Raw genomic sequence first — 23148 nt, 5'->3', positions numbered from 1 at the left:
GTTTTTGCTAAGGGAGCGACAGAGTCGCGATCGACCGTTTGCATTTTTCAGCCCCACTTCCTCCTCCCTGCTTCCGCTTCGCCTGCTCCTCTGATGAGCCGAGAGTCCCTTCAGGGGAAAGCGAGAGGCAGGAGGACCTGGTACGGGAACGGGAGGAAGAGGGAAGGAAGTAGCTGCAGCAGCAGGAAGTGGGCGGTCCCCTAAGAAAATCCTGCCCCTCCTTGAAGAAACGGGCAGCCCAGTCTGGCTTTTTGCTTTCGTTAGTGCAGGCAGTAGGATAAGCTGGAAGCGGCGAGGAAGCAACAGGTGCTAGGACCGACCGCACAGTTGAACTGGGCTGCAGGGATCTCAGCCGCGGATGGGAAGCCTGCCAGTTGACTCGTTTGTTTCCAAACTCTCACTCCAACCAGCCGGGAAGAAGAAGAAGAAGGAAATTTGACTCTGAGGGTATTTGGTTCTTTCGCTTTCTTTTCTTTGCTTCCCCTCGCACGAAGGTACTTTCCCCTCCGTCCGGGAGAAGAGGGGAAAAAGCGGCGTGTTTCTACAATACTCTAGAGCAGGGGTCTCCAACCTTGGCAACTTTAAGCCTGGTGGACTTCAACTCCCAGAATACCCCAGCCAGCTTTGCTGGCTGGGGAATTCTGGGAGTTGAAGTCCTCCAGGCTTAAAGTTGCCAAGGTTGGAGACCCCTGCTCTAAATGAATATCCTCTCCCTCTCCGATGTTAGGAAAGGGAAAGTGGAGGTGCCCTTAAATTTACCTGTTCATAATTTCCCCGTGGTATACAATTCTTCCATTACTTTCTATTTTCAAATTAGTCCTGGCCGGCCAGTTAATATTTTTCATTATTCGATTTGGGAAGTTAACGTTTTATGGTTTGTAGATAAGCCTGGTTAGATGTTGTTTTAGTTTTCAATGCTGTTTCATGCAGTGAGGTGTTTTTTAATTAATTGTTCTGGAAAGTGGCGTTCAGTTCTAATTTGGTTAGTGCCAAATTTGCCCTGCCTATCAGGCTAGTAAAGAGTTACTTCTTAGTATGTGAATGGGAAAAAAAACCCCTACTAAAAGAATAGTTCTGTTACAGGGGTTTTCCCCCTTTAAAGTATTATATGGAATGTCAACAAGCTAAGTTATGATTCGATGTCTTTGAAGGTGATATTTCATTGTATGAAGTATATTATGACTTGCCCTCTAGAATTTGTCCTACACTGATATTGGTTTTGTGAAATTCTCCGGAAAAATAGCATACAAATTGCAGGAAGTTAATCTGTTGGATCACTTCCACTTGATTTCTTATAATTAACTTTCATTTATTCTTGTATAATTTAGGTATCAGCTTGGTTCTTGTCAGATATTACTTCATAAAATAGTAATTTTAAATACATGTAATTTGTTTTTCTTACTTGTAAAGTTATTCTTGCAATATCTGTATATGCTAATCCACTTGGTTACTTCAACTAAATAATAATTGGTTTTAAATGAATAATGATTTATTTTTAATAGGAAATCTGCATCAATGTTATGTTAATCACTGTACAAACTCAATCGAAAGGTACAACTGGCAATGATTTCCCAGCATATCTAGTGTAACATGATGGAATAGGATATGTCAGAATATGCTTGTGATTTCAGCATTCCCTGCATGGTATAATTTCTGGGTGAGAAACTTCGCCTTGAGTCAAACTGCTTGCTACTAATAAGCAGGTGGTAATGTAAAATAAATATTTACTGAGAGATAATATCAAAAATTGTGAAGAATTCTTAATATTGAAAAGTGTATCATGTTGTCAGCTAGAAAGTAGATATGTAGAAGAAAACATCTGGGTTATTTCACACTTATTTCAGATTGTTTCTTTTGTAGAAATTGATTATAAATATTGTATCAATAGAAACTGTCAGTTACTGTAACCTTTAAAGGATCCATTCTCTGTCATTCCAGAGTGTATGACCCAAGCGATATATTTTAACAAGAAAAATTCCAATTGAAAATTGGAACAAACTTCCTAAAAGTAAAAGCAGTTTCACAGTGGAAACTATTACTCAGAAAATTAACCTGTTTCACTTCATTGGTTCTGTTTAAAAGAAGGCTGAGAAACCATCTGTTGTATATATTTCATTTTGAATTCCTGCACTGATCAAGGTATTAGATATGATGGGCTAAATAATCTCTTTCTGATTCTGTGAGTTTTTTACCATGTGACTCAAACCTACATTTTTGTTTGTCAGATTTGAAATGAATTTGGGCAATTTGTTGATCTGGGCAATGTCATTCAGAATAATTCATGTAAAAATAAAGCCATCATTCTATTTGTTTCTGATAACTTCCAAAGAGGGGAAAAATAGGAATGTTTATGACTGAGGTAGCAGGAAATTAAAGCATGGCATGACCGGCATGACCTTTGTTCTCTTGATAACATTCTATTCTGTTTTTTTCCCCCAATTTAATTATTATCTTCTGTGAACATTGTGTTTTCGTTGATGCAGTCCAGAACTGTGTATTTGTTTAAGCTTTTGCATCACAGTGCTGATTCTGGTTTCGTTTATGATTATCTAAAGCCTGTAGATTCTTATCTGTTGTATTATAGATACCAATGCATCAACTTTCTTTCTACATATAGTAAAGACTTTTTTTCCCCTATTGAATGGACTGTTCGGTTTGTTTATATTATGATTTGACCCATGAGGTTAATTGTCAATTAAACTTAGGAAGTAAGAGTTGCAATCATCTAATTTTGATCTGCTTATCCGGAATCATTCTTCAATGTGTTCTATTTCTGTTAATGATTCAAGCATTTTATTAGCTTCCTTGGTTATGTGTACATCCATAAAGATTTCCAGGCAAACTGGAATAACTTGCCTATATTTGATCATTCTTGCTTGGAGAGATGTCAGATCTCATTTCTGCACTTTAAAAAAAAACAATTTTATTCAATAAAAAAAAAACATAGCAAAATGTAATATAAACTAAAGTAGAATAAAAAAGGGAACTTCAGAAGTTACAGAAAAAAGAAGACAAAAATGTAGAAAAGAAAAAGGCAACAAAGATAATACAGAAGTGACTTCCAACCTTCATCACACATGAGCATAAGCAAATATAATAAATTTTTCATCCTTTTTACAAAGACAAAAAACCTTTTCTCCCCTTAGTCTTACTTTTATCTTTATGCAATCCATAAGAAGTTACCAGAAATATAAACAAATAATTTATCCCAGATCTAATAGTCAAACTTTATATTCCTTATTTTTCCTATTCACAATCTTAATTTTTAAATCATTCTAATGGCATCGCAGGATTTGACATTTCATTCACCTTTGGCATTCAAGAATAACCTTCAAAGTTGTGTTTGTATAAGTGTGCATGTGTGTGTACACACACCCAGAATACATAACTTTGAATAAATATATATATGCAGCTGATGCCTTTGGATAAAATGTGTTAGTTGGAAGAAACTAAGATAAAAATTTATATATAAGATACCTTATTTCTGTTAAATTGGATCTTAATTCCTTTGGACAATCAGCACAGAATATTCAGTGAACCACCTAAACCAAAGACATAGCAAGCAACTGAAAAGGCTTGATAAATTATTGGCCTTTCTATTGAAGCAGCAAGATCCAAGTATCATTTGTACTATTGAGGATGCTTAGAGAAAAACATGTAATAACTCTGTTTTGACAAATCAGTATTTTTTTAACTTTATTAAATTTAGAAAGAGGTTAGTAGCACAGAAATTAACATTTTAAAATGAAAGCTCTTCTAAAGATCATATATGACAGTTTTTTTATAATAATACTGTGAAATCTGTGAGAACAGGACAAACTTCCTGACTTTATGCTTATCCTATTTAGTGGTATTGAACATATATTGTTTGAAGGAATAGGATACTTTTTTAAAAAAAATAATCCATTTTTGAGAGGGAAAAGTTTGTTTATTGTGTAAGCTTTAGCATGTGACTCATATGTAAGACTCGAAAGTATTATCTACAATAATCCATCCCATGCCTTCTGGTTTTATAGAAAATGACAAAGATTAGATAATATTAGATAACTAATTGAAATTCTTGATATACATTAAGAAAAGCTAGAATTAGCAAAAATTATTTCACTAGGTTTGGAAAAGGAATTTTTAAAGCATATCAAAGACAATTGATTACAGCTAGTCCTCAACACACGACAATTGCTAAGAAACCAGTCAAAGTTACAATGGACCCCAAAAAAGGGATTTATGACCCAGATTCAAAGTTCTGATATCCAGACACCCCTTCCTCCTATATGTGACTGCATGTTGGGTGCTGAGAAACTGTATGCATTCATGGCCGTTTGCAATAAGCCGTGGTCACATGCTTGCAATTTATGATGTTGTTGCAGGAAACCAGGGTTTACTTCCAATTTCCAACATAAACTGCCCCACAGTGAAGAATGGATTTGCTTACTGTGGCATTTACTTTATGATTATAGGGTTATTTGTTAATTTATTTGATTTGATTGCCATCTAACTCGCCTCAAGGTGACTCTTGTTTGCTTAATGATTGCCACCAAAAAACTGTAAAAATAGGTGCGATCATGTGGTGATCTCCTTTACAACCTTCATGACTTATGACAAAAATTGTGAATTTGGTCATAAGTCAAGGATTGCCTGTACTCTGAATGCTATTTAGAAGGTACCATAGCTTCCTTCTGCCCTGCATCATTTTATACATTTATTTAGCATTTTATATGCTAAATTGTTAACTAAATTGTTTTATACGCTAAATTGTTAACTTTGCTGATGGCTTGGAGAAGGACCATCGCCATTTCATTTTGTTTACATGGAACATGCATATCATTGTAACTGCCTTTCTCTCCTTTTCAGTTCATAATACATTTATCAGCTTGTTAAATCCATGTCTCCTTCAGTTGAAGCTTGACTCACTTGTAGGTACCTTGGTAACAGTTCTGAAGTGGTTTGCTACAGCTCTTTTTGTGGGACTTTTTAACCTTTTTAGTTGCCTACCCAAAATGCTTTTAAATCATACATAATACACATAATGATTGCAACTCCTTGTTTTCATTTCAGGAAAATGGTTTGAGAGCTTCGTGGTCTGATAATGCAGAGTGCCACTTCTTGGGATGGTCACTTCATTGCTTCATTTGATTCCCTGGCTCTGAGTTCCTATTGTGATTTCCAGGATCCTATGGATACTGCCTGGTGTCTATCCTGAATAAAGGTGCAGAGGAATGGGCACTCCCACTTTGGCTTTCTGGACATGGGAGTTTGAATAAAGGTAATTCTTCCAATTAGCTGGCAGGATGTGGAAGGTGCTTGTGCAGGCTGTGAAGTAAGGCATGGTAAAGAGAATAGGGATAGGTCCAGTACAGAATTCCAACATAATAGAAAGTGTTACTGTTACTAGATGACATTATTGTAAGATATTGTGCTTATAAAGTGTATTGGCAAGTCTCAGTGTCCCCTGTTTTGACACCTCTGAACCCTGTTCTCTTGGTAGCAACCCTGGCAGACCTTTCTGTATTTTAAGGATTAATATTCTAGGTGGTAATGATGATTTACAAGATTTATTTAGGCTTCTGAAATCTATTGGATAATTGTTATCATCTTAAAACCTTCTTAATCATTGAATACTCTTCCAACTGGTAGAATGAAGAATGAGTGGCACATTATGGTCTAAGGTTTTTCTGAGAATAGAATAGGAGGATCATGATGCCATTTCTTGAAAAAGTGTAGTATATAAAAAACAATAAATAAATAACTAAAAGAGTTCTTGGAGATTATTGCTGGTAGTCAGTTTTTTAATGCTTAAAACTATTAACTTCTTGTATTTCCAAAAGCTACAACTGACCTCACCTTGTTTCTTTTTTTCAAAAATGGAAGTTAAAGAACCAAAGAATGCTTAGTGTGTTTTGTGGAGTCCAAACATTTTGTAGATCTACCTAGATTTTTTGTATTTGTACTAGATCTGTTTTTTTCTTTCTAGATGCAGCTGTAATCCTCGGCTGTGTGTCTTATTGAAAGGACCTAATGTTTTACATTATTGGTAAGGAAAGACAATTTATTCATAGAATCTAAAAGGAACCTTCGAGATTTCATTCTTTTAACTTACAAGTAGTCCTTAACTTACAATCATTTGTTTAATGACTGTTCAAAGTTACAACAACAGCCTCGGAAAAAGTGATTTATGACCCATCCTCTATGTTATGACAATTGCACCACCCCCATGATCACTTGATCGCAATTTGGATGCTTGACAACTGGCTGATGTTTACAATGGTTCCAGTTTGTAGTCAAATGATTGTTGTGAACTTTCCAGACGACTTCTAGCAAGCAAAGTCAATTGGGGAAGTCGGATTGGCTTAATGACTGCATAATTCCCTTAATGGCCACAGAATTTGCCTAACAACTGCAGTAAAAATGGTTGTAAAAATGGTGCCACATTCTTCACATTAAGTGACACTTAAAGAATCACTTAATGACCAAAATTCATACCTTTGCTAGGAACTGCTAATTGTGGTAATAGGTCAAGGACTACTTGTAGTTTTTTGAACAGTGTCTGTTTTCTTAACACTATTGAGCCTATTCAATTCTATTTCATTTTTTCCTGCAAACTAATCCACAGATCTTCCCTAGTTTCTTTGTAATGATGCCAGTAATAGCCAAAAACATTTTAGTATCTGAGGCAGAAAATGCAAATGGTGCTTATGTGTAATGTTGTGTATTTAGCCATATATAAGGAGAGTCAGTGTGGTGTAGTGGTTAAGATGTCGTTGTAAATTCTAGGCCTGCCATAGGCTTGAAAGCCAGCTGCTTGTTGTGGGTAAAACAGGAGGCAGGAGTATTATATATATGTAACACTCTGAGATATCTTCTCTATATATAAATAAAGATATAATAAAAATCTAATAATCAAATACAAAATTGATAATCTGGAACTTTAATATCTCAGAAGGCTTTATTTTGATTTTAATCCCATTAATTGAAGCAATTCCCTATAAATCTTTTACTTCAAGATTAAATATTGTAAATTCTCATCCAAAATAACTATAAGACCGCAATTGAGCCCAAAATTTCTGTTGCTAAGCAAGACACTTGTTGTGAATTATGCCTCATTTTACAACCTTTCTTGCCAAAGTTGTTAAGTGAATCACTGCAGCTGTTAAGTTAGCGCCACGGTTATTAAATGAATCTGCTTCCCCATTGTGTTTGCTTGTCAGAGGGACCCCCCTGCTGCAACCATCATAAATATCTGAATATTCTGAATTTTGAAAAAAATCTGAGAAAGTCTGAATTTTGATCATTTGACATGGGTATGGTGCAACCATGTTAAGTGTGAAAAATGTTCATAAGTCACTTTTTTGAGTGCTGTTGTAACTTCGAATGGTCACTAAACGAAGTGTTGTAAATTGAGGATTACTTGTAATATGAAACATGGCTTAGGGCCTGGGTACTTACGGGACCGCCTACTGTTACCATATGCCTCCCACCGACCCGTACGCTCTCACAGAGAGGGACTTCTCAGGGTGCCGTCCGCCAAGCAATGTCGGCTGGCGGCCCCCAGGGGAAGGTCCTTCTCTGTGGGGGCTCCCACACTCTGGAACGAACTTCCCCCGGGTTTACGTCAAATACCTGACCTTCGGACCTTTCGCCGTGAACTGAAGACACATCTTTTTATTCGCGTGGGGCTGGCTTAAATTTTATGGATTTTATAGTTTTTATTATTAATTTTAAATGGGGTTTTAGTTTTTATATATTTTAAATCTTTAGGCAAATTATAATAAGTTTTTTAATTTTACATTTTTATATATAGTGTCTTGCTTGTTTTTATTTGCCTGTACACCGCCCTGAGTCCTTCGGGAGAAGGGCGGTATAAAAATCAAATAAATGAAATGAAAGCCATGGTGATGGATTTTGAGAGTTTTGTTGCACCCTATCACTATAATTTCTGTTTGACAGGTGGGATCACAGTGGTATCTGTGGTAGCTTTCTTCTTCACCATTAAGTTCCTCTTTGAGCTTGCCGCACGTGTAGTCAGCTTCCTCCAGCATGAAGACCGGGAACGTCGAGGAGAACGGACCATTTATGACTATGTGCGAGGCAATTACTTGGACCCCCGCACTTGTAAAGTCTTCTGGGATTGGAAGGATCCCTGTGAGGTGGGACGTAGTATGGCCTTCCGAGTGCATGTAAGAGGAAATTTCCATTTTATGATAATTTGAGAAAGTGCAGAACAAAAAATCCAGGCAATCGGAGCTAAAAACATAAATAATTTGTGTAAATTCTGGAGACAATAGAGGATAGGGAGCCCTGGCATGCTGCTATGGTTCATAAGGTTGTGAAGAGTCGGACATGAGTTATTAACTGAACAACATCAAAACTAATAAAAAAAACCTAATAAGGGTGATTCCTCCCCCCAATTTTCCTCCTTTATTGATATTATATGTGTTGATCATTCTCTGTACTGCAAATATTTTTAACCTCAGGTTTGGTTACAGAGTTGTGTGTGCTGAATTTAAACATTATTAAACCCTTCTAAGAATATTTTCTTTCTTTATTCTTCCTTTATTAATTTATCTTAATTGGCAACTTCAAATTTGGATCTTATACTGAATGCATGTATATTGAAGCAAAGATTTCCACCACAACTTGTAATGTCAGCAAGATGATTTTAATTTACTGCATCTTTTAATGGCTGATGTGAGAACTTAATGCTGTCGCAGTCTGCTATTCACTTGGCTTCTTAATTCCCATACAGTTGTTTTATAAGAATGGCCAGCCTTTCCCTGCTCATCATCCTGTTGGGCTGCGAGTTCACATCTGCCATGTGGAGTTAGCAATAGATATTCCTGTCACCCAGGAAGTACTTCAAGAACCCAGTTCCAATGTGGTAAAGGTGGCATTCACTGTGCGCAGAGCTGGGCGGTATGAAATAAGCGTAAAACTTGGAGGCTTGAATGTTGCGTATAGTCCTTACTATAAAGTATTTCAACCAGGTAAGTATTTCTTAAAGCAAAAACAAGTAGTTGGCAAATAATATACCCTAATGTTGGTCTTTATTATATTTTTTGGTGCCATGGCTATATTAGATGATGCTGAGTTGATTACATCTTTACCAGCTTTGGGATTGAACTATTAATTTATAGTAAAATTTAATTAATAGACACACTGAAATGTCTATAGAATGCCTATTTAAGAAAAAAAAACCCATTTTTAGTATTGTGGAATCATAAAATGACAAATGTTGTTCATCTGTTTTACTAGTCCACTTTCTAGAATTTTTTTAAATAGCTTTGTACTCCATTTTGTCCTGAATGGATAAACATATTATTATCAGAATCAAATCATAGCCTCAATCCAACTGATGCACATAATTCACGATTTCTTAATATTTTCCCTTTGACGAATGTAGAAAATATTCCATGCACGTGGGAAATAATACACTAATTATATTAGAAGATTGAGCAATAGTAAAATCCTGGTTCTTTGCTACTACCATCATACTCATAGAACAAACCCTAAAATTGTAATGTCTATCAGTTTTTATGTTTTTAAGCTGCCCAGAATTGCCTCTGAATGAGATGGGCACATATAAATTTAATAAATAAATAAAAATAAAGAAGATTAAACTAGACCAGGGGTCTGCAACCTTAAACACTCAAAGAGCCATTTGGACCTGTTTCCCACAGAAAAGAAAACATTGGGAGCCACAAAACTCAGTGGGCATGGCCAACCCGATATCTCATCAGTCACATGACACACACCCCGCCACGCCTACCCATTAGGGCAGAGAACCGGTTGTTAAAAAACAACGGGAACCATAAAACCCTTTTGACATCTCTCTCTCTCTCTCTCTCTCTCTCTCTCTCTCTCTCTCTCCCTCCCTCCCTCCCCCCCCTCCCCTCTCTGTATCTCTCTGTCTCTGCCCCAGCTGCTTCTCCATCCCCCGCCATCGCCCTTACCTTCTCAGGCCAGGTGAGGAATGACTGGGAGAGCGAGGGGTGGGGCCACCCAGTGGTGGGATCATCAAACAGGGAGCCACAGCAGAGGGCCCAAAGAGCCACATGTGGCTCTGGAGCCGTAGGTTGCAGACACTCGAACTAGACCAACAATCAAGCAGTAAAAATACCCCAATCAAGGAATTGCCAACTCAGAGAAACAAGCTAACAAAGAAACACCAATATAGATTTCAAGGAATCACCAATACCGATAGGACATGCCATTACTATATAAACAGAGAGCAGACCCCACTCCCATCACTGATGATGTTACCTAGTTGGATAATGAGATGTCTGCAAGAAAACAAGTTCAGAGAGCACCAACGACCCTACAGAGATTCATGTGGTTTTCACCACTATATTTTGCCTGTCAACATACCTGTTTTTAATTGCTTCCAATATCTTGTAAATTAAAAAGATGGAATAAACACAATCCAGTGGGAAGAGGTTCAAAACCAAACTCAACTATAACCTGAGTCATTGTATTCAGTATAGTTGTCTGGAAATAATAATTTACCCAATTGGTCTCCTGGTACATATTCTGTCCTTAAATATTTATGGTGCATTTCACTATGAATAATTTTATCCAAGTGAAAAATTCTGCCACATTCCAACAATCTCTTTTGTAGTGATGTAAATGTGAAAATAGTTCTGTTATATGTATTACTCCATGAAACATTGGGTTGACTCTGTGCCTAGCACCATAAGCCAGAAATAGTGATTTCTTCACTCTGTACATTTTGGGGTGTAGAAACGTTTGTTTGTTAGCCAACACTGGTTGCTTTATTTAGTATCAATCCTATTTCTATGTCATTAGATCTTTGCAAATACCCTCCTTGTAATTTTATAAGGGATTTGTGCAATGTGTTTCTTATTTCAGGGATGGTAGTTCCCTCGAAAACCAAAATTGCCTGCCATTTCTCCACCCTGGTGCTGACATGTGGGCAGCCACATACTTTGCAAATAGTTCCCAGAGATGAATATGATAACCCTACTAGCAACTCAGTATCATTGATAGATGAGCACAATTACAGCCTCTTGATCCATGAAGTAAGTGGGCCCTGTATATCTTCTGACATAAAACTTCAGACCACACCAATATCTCCTAACTCATATTTATTTTTTCTAGCTTGGCCCTCAGGAAGAAGAGCCTTCTGATGTTTTGTTTGAAAAGTCTGTGATGTCCAATCAACAGACCTGCCAAGTTTTCCTGCGACTCACCCTACTGCGTAGGGGTTGTTTCCGTGCCTGCATCTCTTACCAAAACCAGCCTATTAGTAATGGAGAGTTTGACATAATAGTTCTCAGTGGTAAGTGAATTATTTTTTATACTTTGTGTATAGAATTTGTGTATAAAACAACATTGTGCACTTCATTTAAAAACCTGGGTTTCTCAAATTTAATCCTTTGTATTCTGCTTTTTGGCATCTCATTATCTTGTGTTCTGTTATAAGCATCTTAAACTGAAAATAGCAATGTCATTATTTCCTTGCTTGTTTTTTGAAATTATTAATGGTAAAGAAAGATATTTTAAATAAAAACATTATAGACTTTGTTGTGTGCATTCCCTGAATAAGTAATTTAATTTTATACACATAAAGTGTTTTGGAGTTTATAGTAGATATGCAATCTCAGCATATGAAATCTGAAGAAAATCTGGCAAATTATAAATGAATTATTCCAGCACATAGTTCACTGGCTTAAAAAAATCTATTTATAGTAGAAAAGCAATAGGCTTGAGGAATTTCCATGTCATTTCCCTCTTCTGCTTCTCTGAATCCATCTTCCAAAATATTGAAATGTACACATAAGTTCAATTAATATCAGTCTGTTTAGGACTAAACACATGAAATTTAAAATGTAATATATTTGGGCTGTAAATATTTGCAACGCCCCATAGTTGTTCCTGGATGTTTTATTCCTGCCCTCTTCATCATAGAGTGGCAAGATTTGAAACAGAAAATGACTGGAAGACTCAGAAGTAGTGGGCATAGCCTGTCACTCAACTCACATTAAAACCAACCTACTCAAAAAGTGCTATTGAGCATTAAGCCTCCATGAAATAATCTTGCATACACATGCGCCTTCAAATCAGTATTGATTCCTAGTGACTGCCTAAACCAGGGGTCTGCAAACTTGGCTCTTTTAAGACTTGTGGACTTCAACTCCCAGAGCTTTGGTGGCTGAGGAACTCTGGGAGTTGAAGTCCATAAGTCTTAAAAGAGCCAAGTTTGCAGACCCCTGGCCTAAACAAATCTCTGCAGAGTTTTTTGTGTAAGATTTTCAGGAGTGCTTTGCTTCCTGCTTCCTAGAGTTCCGAGAGAAGGATTGGCTCATGGTTACTCAGGTGCCTTTGCACCTAAGGCAGGACTGGAACTCCTGGTCTCCCAGTTTCTAGCCTGATGCCTTAACCACTAGACCAGATTGGCTCGCTATGAAATATCCTTAATCATTAAGAATATAACAAATGCACTGCAAAATAATATTTTGGATCCACAACATTTTAAAAACCCAGCTGCATAACTTGGGTTTCTATTCTGAGCTTTGTCTTGTGTTACACTTTACACCTGTCTGTTCTGCAGAGGATGAAAAGAACATCGTAGAGCGTAATGTTTCTACCTCAGGGGTCAGTATCTACTTTGAAGCCTACCTGTATAATGCTAATAGCTATACCAACACCCAGTGGCATCTTCCACCCCTGAATTTGGGCTCCTTTCAGCGACGACTTTCCACTGCTACTGAGGATGAGGATGAAGACTCTCCTTCTGATAGCCCGACCCCTGAAAAAGTGAAGAAACCCAAAAAAGTTTATTGCTACGTTTCACCTAAAGTAAGAATACTTCTTTATCAGTCTTCCATTCAGACAATAACTACGTTTGCAGTTCTCATTGTCACTGTTTGGTATGTTTCTAATGAGCAGTAATCTTCTAGAATGGTCTCAGTGTGGTGGTTATGAGGACAGGTGTATTGTGCTACAGAGCTTTTCTACAAGGTGACAGAAATATCCATGTTGCAATGGCTCATCTCTATGTTAGTCAGAAAATCTGAATTGTGGCTAAGGCCTACTTTTGTTACATTAAAAAAAAGAATGGATTTGTTCATTGTTGACATCTTTTCAGAATAACGTATTCATAAAAATACGATTTCTGTTTTCTTTTGCCTCAAAGCAATTCTCAGTGAAGGAATTCTACTTGAAGATTATTCCTTGGCGTCTCTTTACTTTCCGAGTATGTCCTGGCACCAAAGTGAGTTGTGGAACTCCCTGCTACATGGTGGGGCATGTTCTGTTTTGAGAAAGTTTGTGGCATGAGGGGATTCAAATAGTTTATTTCATTTGCAGGCCTAAATGAGATTTTTAGTTGGCATTTTAGATTATTCTGGGGAACTTGCTGTGGTGTTGTCCTGTACTACATCCTGCACCCTGTCATTCAACTTCATTCTCCTTTGTTCCCTGAGCAAACAGATTCATTCTGTGGGAAATGGAATTTATAAATCACCCTTTTTTGCTAACCAATCCAGAACAAGGGGTGGGGCAAGGGAATATGCACAAACACTGCTAATTGCATTTGCTTCATGTGCTGTGGTCTTGGTGAATGATGGTTCCTTCTTCCTTCCCTCCCCATTTCTTGGTGTTAGTTTTCTTATCATGGGCCAGATCCTGTACACAAATTGCTGACATTGGTGGTGGATGATGGGATCCAGCCTCCTGTGGAGTTGAGCTGCAAAGAGAGGAACATCTTGGCAGCCACTTTTATTCGTTCTCTGCATAAAAATATAGGTAAAAAGAGTCAGAGCAGAAGGCTCTACTGGTTGGTGTGTAATGAATCATAAGCACTTGTGCCATTGATAGCTTTTATATCATTCATTCATTCATTCAATTTGCTTGCCGCCCATTTTGCTGCAAAGCGACTCTGCAACGCAAAACTTAGCGTCACATTAATTCCTAAATGTGAAAGATGAATAGAATGCTTTAACTAAAGCATGTATAAGTATAGAGCAATTATATATCTTTCTGCATACCATATAAGCTTTCTAATCCAATTGGATATTTCTTTATAATCTTCTCTGCATTTGCAAAAATCTTGTGGTTCCACAATGGGAATGCAAACAGTGCTCTAATATGTGGAATATGTGTGTGAATTTATGTTTGTGTGCATAAAAATTCAGATGGGAAAAGAGAAAAAAAAGGGACAGAAAATGTTAATAAATAGAAATTTTATTTCCCTATTCTATAAGATGGTGCTCAGAGCTATTTTTGTCATGATTTGCTGTCTTATATAATGAATCTTTTGAAACAGAATTTGTTACTTTAAGTACAATTATGTTTTATTTTAATGTTTGTATATGTTTCAATTGTTTTAATGTTGTGAGGTTCCCGCAGTCATTTACTTGAGATGGGCAGCTATATAAATCAAATAAATACATACAATTATGTGTGATCTGCTGCAGGTTATCTGTTAATATATTTCAGAGATAAAGCCAAACTTGCTGCTTTAAGGCTGTTATGACTGAGAAATTTCTATCATATGCTAAAAATGTTCATGGAGACTTTGAAAAGTTCCAGATATGATTCTGGGCCTATTCATTTCAGGAGGCTCAGAGACTTTTCAAGACAAAGTCAACTTCTTCCAGAGGGAATTACGTCAGGTGCATATGAAGAAACCTCATTCCAAAATTTCTTTGAAAGTTAGCCGCCTTAATCTGCTGGATTCAGTGAGTATGTCTAATGTAGAAGTGTTGGAAAATACTTATTCTAGAAAAGGAATAACAACAATATATAACTCAAAATATATTACCTTTTAGGATACAAATTCTTTTTTAAACTATATAATTATATTAAAAGTTTTAAAAATAAAGATAAAAAGTAATACAAACTAATAGAAAGTAAAGAAGAAAAAGAAAAAAGAAATCAAAGAGAAAGATAAAAGTGTAAGAAAGAAACAATAAAAAAACTAGAAAAGAAAAAAGATACAAAGAAATGACTTTCATTTTTCTTTATAGCAGTTATAAGTACAAATATGAATTTACCTCTTTCTAAGGTTGTATCATGACTCTGTTTTCTATAATCTATCTAATCATGAAAACTATATGATGAGTTCATTTTTTTCTGTTTTACACAAATTCTTTACACAATTATATTTCAAAATCAGTCTTACAATGTTCATTATCACAAAATACTGTTGTCTACTTTAAATTTTGCTAAATAAAAAAACCCATTGGCAATTATATCCCTCTGCCTCCAATTGTTCTCTTGATTTTATTTTGTATTCCCCTTGATAAAATTCCCCTCGCAATAAGTTAGCCATTTGTGTTTGCCTATTATTTCTTGTCTATAAAATGGTTCTTGGGCTGAGAACCACAAAGCTGTTTTCAGACCCAACCTGGATTGTATTTCTTCTATATACTTAAGGTGGTACATCTAACATAAAGTCCACATTAACTTTGACATTATCATGCCACAGCTGTCCATGCCATCTAAATCTCAGGATATACCCTCTATCTCGAAAAGCCTTGTTATTTTCAGCAGCATGCATTTTTTTCAACTGATCAAAACAGCAGGCTATAAAGTACAATTTCAGATCAGGTAGAGCCAATCCTATAGATAAAAGATAGGAATTTTGGAGAAAATCCATACATTGACAGTATTTATAGATGAAATATCAGATTTCATATGTCTTGATTTTATTTTACTCATAGACTCTGAAAGCCACACGGAATTTTTCAGTTTCTGATTGGAGCAAAAATTTTGAAGTGACTTTTCAGGATGAAGAAGGTATGTTAATTTGTTACAATATTAAAGAAAGCAAAGTCTGTTTGTCTGCTTTGGTGTTCTGCAATGCAGTTATTTATTTTATTTTATTTTATTATTTTATAGATATAGATATAGATAGGGAGGGAGAGAGGGAGAGAGAGGGACGGGGAGGGGAACTGTTGTTAATTGATCAAATATCTCCACTGTGATGGTTCCCCATTGGGGCCCCAAGTTAACTGGCAGAGCCAGGACTTTAGGCTCTTACAAAAGCTCAGGAGGATTGGAGCTGGACTCACAGTGTTCCACAGGGTTGCAGCAATAGCAGAGAAAGATTATCCAAAAATCTTCACTTGTCACCTTTGGGACAACCATGACTTGGATGATTGAGAATTTCCATGGACAATATTTGGGTACATTAAAAATTGCTAGCCCAAAGTATGATGCTGAAGTATGATGAATAAAACAATCATCCAAGTTTCTTAAATCCAGCTACATGAATCTTTTTGCTACGTTCATTGAATGTGGAGGATATAGTATAATATTCTCTTCATGTCACACTCTCTGAGGAACACAACAGAAGATTTCATATTGGCTTTCCCAGTCTCTGAAATTCTGTGTCATGGAAGGCTAGACTAGCTCTGTTGCCCTTCTACCTGCATGAAAAGAAAATTGTTATTAAAACAGATGTTTGATGAGTCAACTGATCTGTTGCTGAAATAGGTTTTAATTTGACAAGTGCTATTTGTTTTTTAAAAAAATGAATTTGGTTTTAAGATTTTATTTACAACTATGTTATTTCATTTATTTCAATGAAAAGAACCGTTATAAACTTAAGGCCACAGTGATAGAAATTTGGAACATCATGTTACAGTTGAGCACTGTGTAATAAATGACACCATGTTTAGAAATATATTTTTCTTTGATCATTGTATTCTTGATTGCATAGGCACCCCTAAGATCTATCTGATTTTTGTTTATTGTTTTTCCTTACAGCCTTGGATTGGGGAGGTCCTCGTAGAGAGTGGTTTGAACTAATTTGTAAAGTTTTGTTTGATACAACCAACCAACTATTTACTCGCTTCAGTGATAATAATCAAGCACTGGTGGGTATCTTTCTATTGATCATAGTGAAAATAGAGTATTTATCCGTTTCTTCTGTTTAGAGGCTTATGACCAAACAGTTGCATACTTCTCCAAGTTCTAAGTCTTAAGAGGTCACTCTAGTTCAGACCTGGGCATTTTACAGCCCACAGGGCACATCCATCCTTTTGACTGTCCCTGTCTAGCCTGTGGCAGGATGATGGGGCAATGGGGCAGAATAACATTTTTAGTTTCTTATGTAGCCTCTTGGGAAACTTAATTGTCCACCTCTCCTCTATTGATTATCACTCTTATTGTGAGCTTTCTTGTTTGTAGGTACACCCCAATCCTAATCGACCTTCTTATCTAAGACTGAAGATATATGAATTTGCAGGGCGCTTGGTTGGAAAGTGTCTTTATGAGTCATCTCTAGGAGGAGCTTATAAGCAGCTGGTGAAAGCTCGATTCACACGATCGTTCCTGGCTCAGATCATCGGATTAAGAATGCATTACAAGGTAAAATCACTCTTAATTTTTTGATTTTCTTTTAGAAAATAAAGGAGAGATCAAGATTTTGCACTGTGTCTTAATTTTATTTACTATCCTGTCCTTGTTTCCATTTTGTTTTTCTTTCAGTATTTTGAGACAGATGACCCAGAGTTCTATAAATCTAAAGTTTGCTTTATTTTGAATAATGATGTGAATGAAATGGAGTTAGTTTTTGCTGAGGAAAAATACAACAGAAGTGGACAGCTCGAGAAGGTGAGAAATCAGTTGCTGATAAGTTATTAATCTTTTATTCTCATTTTGCTGTACCATTGCTTTCTTTTTCATTGTTTATTCTATGGTTCCTTTACTGCTGTTTACACTTCTTTTCATTTCTCCATTTTTATTGTAAGCTGCCTAGAGTAGCCCAATGGTGAGATCAACAGTAAATAAATTTAACAAACAAGCAAACAAACAAAATACCATTTAGATGTCTCTCATTTAGAATGGGAAAAGGATATCATATGAAAAGATGTACTTTTTTCATCCACCAGACATTCTCTCATTTTTCCCCCAGGTAATTGAACTGTTAACAGGGGGTGCTCAAATGCCAGTGACCAATGAGAATAAAATATTGTACCTGAATCTGCTTGCGCAGAATCGATTAGCCAATCAAGTTAGAGAAGAAGTGGAACATTTTTTGAAAGGTAATGAACAAAATATGATCTTTGATTTATTTTGTTTCACTTTGGGTTGTTGTTTTTTTTGCTTTGTTGTTTCGTCCAAAGTGAGAATTGTTCGTTTAAAAGAAAAGAAGTAAGTCAGGAAATTTGATTGGGGTTTTAATCCCCTTTGCGGGTTGTTGTGGTTGTTTATCTATTATGCTGCTCTCTTTTAGGTCTCAATGAATTGGTTCCTGAAAACCTCTTGGCTATTTTTGATGAAAATGAACTTGAGGTGAGAAATTGGACTTTGCTGTCATAAAGAACAGGAAAATATTCTCAGTGAAATATGAGACAGTAGAATAGTTGGTGCTGGGATTCCATATATGGATGATTGTCTTGTTTGTATAAAATATATGACTTAACCAACATTATTTTTATGTGGCTAAGGTAAAATTGCTCATGAACCAAGCACCATTCTTGAATATGCTTCCTGCTTAAAAGATTTTTCCAGTCTAAGCTGGAGAAAGAAGTTGCAAATATAGGCTATGTGCACTTTGGAGAAATGGTGCCTTGCATTGCTTTTTAATAGTATTTTTATTTGGAAATTTATTCGGGTGTTTGAAATTGTATTCTACAGAACCTGGGTTTCCTGAAAGACCAAGAGATTAAAAAAAATTCACTCAAATAGAGCCAGGGGCTTCCAAATTATTTTTCTAAGGTTTAATGGTAGGGGTGCAGGTTTTGCAACTTGTAAAAATTGAAAACCCTGCCCTTGAAAATAACTTAAACATTTCTTCAAATTGCCATATACTTAACGCTTTATGGCAGAAAATCTACTGTGGTTTGGAAAATAAAGAGTTTTATATATATTTCTATGACATCTGTGTAATTTCCTAGCTGGAAAACTGAATCATTCTTTGTGCTTTAATTCACAAGTAGGAAAATTTTCCCTGTTGTAGCCGTTTGCCCTCCATCCCGCAATTTGAAAATTTGTGCTGTTGAAATTTAGCAGAAAAAAGTGCAATTTGGGACAGTGTAACATTATAACTTTATGTTGTTATTATGTTATAATGTAATGTTATTATGTTAACATTGTAATGTTAACATTATAACATTACAGTAAGGAAGAAAGTGAGATTATTAGCTTGGTCTTTAATGTATACTTAAACAAAATGTTTGTAAAAGAATATTTTGCAAATTACAGAAGTTTGTGAAAATGCTGAACCTCCTTGTTGTTCATGGTTGGTGTCATTTGGTGTCATAATCATGTAGGCAATTCAACATCTGAGCTTGCTATTAAATGTTCCTATTCTTAATTCTGAGCATTTAAGGTTGACTGAATGGTGCATGGTTTGAAAGCAAAACATCAGAAGGGTTTTTCTTTTAGAAAATGGTGTTTATTTTTCTTCTAGTTGCTGATGTGTGGCACAGGAGATATCAACGTTTGTGATTTCAAAGCACATGCTGTGGTAGTGGGTGGTTCATGGCACTTCCGAGAGAAGGTAGCATGGATTTCTTCCTCCATCTCAGTGATGATGATAATAGCAATGTTGATTTCCTATGAAAAAGAGAACAATGCTTCATATATTAGGGGAGGCACAATTAAAAACATAATTATTAAATGTATAAGCTGTGTTGCTGAATGTTCTATAGATTTCTTCTTTCTGTGTAAACCTAAAAATGTTCTTTAAACATGTATACTTTCTTTGTAATTGAAATTTATTTGTATGTATCTGTGTTTGTATGGCATCTTAGTAAATCATCTTCAGAATTGGCTAACTATCTTCAGAATTGGCTAACTATGGCACCAAACGTGATTATTTTGCTATAAATTTAGCAATGTACCCATCTCCTCACTTAATAATTTGGCATTCTTCTTGTTTCCCTGACCTTTACTGTAACTTCTAGGTTATGCGCTGGTTTTGGACAGTAGTGTCTAGTTTTACACAAGAGGAACTTGCTAGACTGCTGCAATTTACCACTGGTTCTTCTCAGCTGCCTCCTGGAGGATTTGCTGCACTTTGTCCATCTTTCCAAATTATTGCAGCTCCAACACATAGTACACTTCCTACAGCCCATACTTGGTTAGTATCTTCTAAGAGATTCTTTGTTGTTATCTGTAGCAAGCTTCATTCTGATAATCAGAAGTTTTTCTCTATTGAGTGTTTCTAGCGATTTGCAGTGGTGTGTTGTACTGTGAATAGTTAAATACCTATTTTCTCTTGCATAGGAAAAATTGAAAACATAGGATTCAATGTTTCACATTCTATACTATAAGCTGTGTTCTTTCTTTCAGTTTTAACCAGCTGTGCCTCCCAACATATGATTCTTATGAAGAAGTGCACAAGATGCTGCAGCTGGCCATCAGTGAAGGCTGTGAGGGCTTTGGCATGCTCTGACACCTACTGGAGGAACCCACTACCTTCCTTGATTCTTCAGGGCAAGGCTCAGTCTTACTTCACAGATCCTTCTGTCGCCCATCTGAAAGGCAGCAGAGAGCAGAAAAAGGCACTATGTGAATTGGAACAATTCAGAGTCTTATGCTGATCACTCCTTTCTCAGCATGGCACCTGTCCATGAATTGGGGTTCACCTGTGGAGTGAGATTGGAGTTGTATTTCATGGACATGATCTGTCTGGAATTTCTGATGGGAGGAAGCACACAAACCAGTGTTGCAGCTTGGTACAGCAGATGATTAGGATAGTTATATAACTTGTTACTTTGGGGAGATGACTAGATGAGTTTGGGAGCCCTGAATCCCCAGATTACAGGAAGTCTTCATATCTTTCCATGCCTTGACCTAAGTTTTCATGTAAGCAATGTTACAGGAAAGCTTTTAAATTTCTTAGCCACCTTGCACTGCATGATGCCATTTGGTTGTTCTGGTTGGTGAACAAGAACTCTATTACTGGAGCACAAGTGCTGATCCTTGACAGTGATTTTGGTCCTCCACTCAGTAGGTGGAGGAGGAGCTGTTAAAATGATGGAAGAGTTTCCACTGATTTTTGCCAGTGAAGTTAAAGAATAGTGTAGCCTTCTGGATGCTGCAATCTCTCCTGTGGATGCTCACTAACTGATTGTGGAAATTAAGGCTCATGAGAGTTTGAGTTCAGAAACTCTGGGGAGACTTTTGTTAGCAACCTCTGTTCAGGTAATAGTAGCAAAAATATTATTTCTTTGTCTTGAGTCAGACAGTTAAACAAGGCAGTTATTCCAGCATTTTTCTTTTCTGTGTTCTGCATCAGAAGCATTCCATGATATTTTTAGGAGCTGATATTGAAGCTGTTTATTATTGACATGGAGGAAGTGGGTTTGTAAGGTAAAACAGTGCACTACTATTTGAACTAGAAAGGGACAGCTGTATGAGTTGTCCTATGTTATTGATGTGTATTTTTCAATTACAACACTTTTAGGACTCCCCATTTTCTTGGCAATAATGAGTGGGAATTCAGGGGCCCCAGCTGGCAGCTTAACCAATTTTTGTTGTCAAAGCCAAAATCTGATTGAATAATAAGGCTGAGTATTTTGTTGGCACCTAAAGTGCATTTATCCTGGTCAGAGGAGACAGATACCAATGACTAGAGATTATAGTGTCATTACCTGCTAAAAGAAGTCATTCTGCTACACATTGAGGCTCTAATTTTCTGGAGAAGAATGGGTATATCTTATGATACTATTTAATATTGTGGTTTGCTTCTCCATCATCAATAGAATCATTTGCAAATTATAAAAAAGAAGACAGTTTGCAAATCTGCCTCAAATATTGTTAACTTTTTATTTGTTTGAATGTGTACCGCATTTATAAAGAAGTTCAAGCCATTATTTTGCCAAAAATGTTGGACTATTGAGTATTGAAATAATTCAGGGATCCCTTCCTTGGGGGGCATTCTTAGAGACCAATACTGTATTTTTTCTCCATTGGCAGCCATTTTTTCTCCTTTAAGTAATTGCTTTTTTAAAAAAAGCATGTAGGTACCATCTTGATTGTATTAAGAATAAATTTCTTGGTCAGTGCAATTAAGGCTTGTAAATGCCTTGAAACATTCATTGCCCACTGCTCATCCAGGGGACCAAACAAAGTCTATGCTGCATAGCTCAGCCAGGTGATGATTTAGAGGGTGGGGTGTTTCTTGATGCTGTTCCTGTCTTTTCTTTTGCTCCATTGACCTCCCAAGGGCATTCCCAGGCATGGCTGGAGGCTGGCTCTGCTACATCTTCCTCAGGAATCCCTTTGTTTCTTCTTTAGACTCAGTTGTTGTTTTTCTTAAATTGAGGATTGAGTGGCTGGATATTCAGCAGACCTCTTCTGTTTGAAACCACTCTATTAATAAATGCATTTGGCACTCTTGCCTCTTTGCAGAAGCCAAGGATTTTCTTTTTACGTAAGCAGAGTCAAAACAGTGGTAGATGCCCCTTGTTCTTAGCAAAAAATATACTCTTAGTGCTTCTCAGCATTCCCTCAATTAACAGGGTCACATTTGTCCCAGTACTTTATAGTTTCAGCGCATTTTCCTAAATCCTTGCTGCTTAATTCTTTCCTAAACCAGTTAATAATACTCCAGTTCTTTTTGTGTGTCGTGATGCAGGCTGTGCTGTAACCAACTCTAGTGTGTATGCATACACATGTGAGTGCTCAATAAGTTTTATTCTTTGGTCCTTGTTTGTTTCACCCAATAGGGAATAATTCCAGGGATAGAGATTTAGCTTATGATATAGGCTCCTATAGATCTCTCTCTCTTGGATTGGATACCATACCCTAAATATGAGACTATCTTGCATGCTTTAATATCAAGACCTGTTACTTTAGCTTGGTCTGGGCCAGTTCCCAGTGGCCGGTTTCAGGTAGGATTCAGCAAGATTATGTAAGCCTCTAATGTAAATAGTTTGTACAATAAATAAAATATTTGAAATATGATTTGTCTGTCACTGTTTCTAAGACAGGATGCTTTAGAGTGGGTAGAGAAGATACTTTCTTAGATATTTCTTCATTCATATTTTGGTTTGCAAACATCTTTAACGTACTTCTAGACCAGGGGTGTCAAACTCGCATTGTCACAGTGTCGTCACATGATGTATCGTGACTTTCCCCCCCTTCGCTAAACCGGGTAGGGACAGGGCCAGCACGTGACACATCTGGCCCGCAGCCCGTGAGTTTGACACCCCTGTTCTAGACTTCACAAGT

General features: G+C 36.6%; 1 protein-coding gene across 3 annotated transcripts; it reads left to right on the top strand.

Annotated features, from left to right (window-relative positions):
• Positions 1-126: 126 nt before the first annotated feature.
• On the top strand, positions 127-22881 carry AREL1 (apoptosis resistant E3 ubiquitin protein ligase 1). Of its 3 annotated transcripts, XM_058162354.1 has the most exons (21): positions 127-447; positions 1939-2139; positions 5056-5263; positions 5972-6031; positions 7945-8174; positions 8744-8981; positions 10864-11033; positions 11113-11293; positions 12566-12813; positions 13151-13228; positions 13620-13761; positions 14575-14696; positions 15681-15756; positions 16729-16838; positions 17152-17331; positions 17452-17577; positions 17879-18008; positions 18200-18258; positions 19379-19468; positions 19875-20050; positions 20263-22881. In XM_058162354.1, the coding sequence occupies exons 4-21, from the start codon at positions 6016-6018 to the stop codon at positions 20363-20365; spliced, it is 2475 nt and encodes an 824-aa protein (XP_058018337.1). In that variant the 5' UTR covers positions 127-447; positions 1939-2139; positions 5056-5263; positions 5972-6015; the 3' UTR covers positions 20366-22881. The 3 variants fall into 3 exon arrangements, with proteins under 3 accessions (XP_058018337.1, XP_058018336.1, XP_058018338.1); XM_058162353.1 differs by lacking the exon at positions 1939-2139; XM_058162355.1 differs by lacking the exons at positions 1939-2139; positions 19379-19468.
• Positions 22882-23148: the final 267 nt, after the last annotated feature.

The sequence above is a fragment of the Ahaetulla prasina genome, chromosome 1 (assembly GCF_028640845.1).
Source record: "Ahaetulla prasina isolate Xishuangbanna chromosome 1, ASM2864084v1, whole genome shotgun sequence".
NCBI classification, from domain to species: Eukaryota; Metazoa; Chordata; class Lepidosauria; order Squamata; family Colubridae; genus Ahaetulla; species Ahaetulla prasina.
The sequence above is the reverse complement of the archived record's forward strand: the minus strand, read 5'-3'. Positions and strand labels throughout refer to the sequence as shown.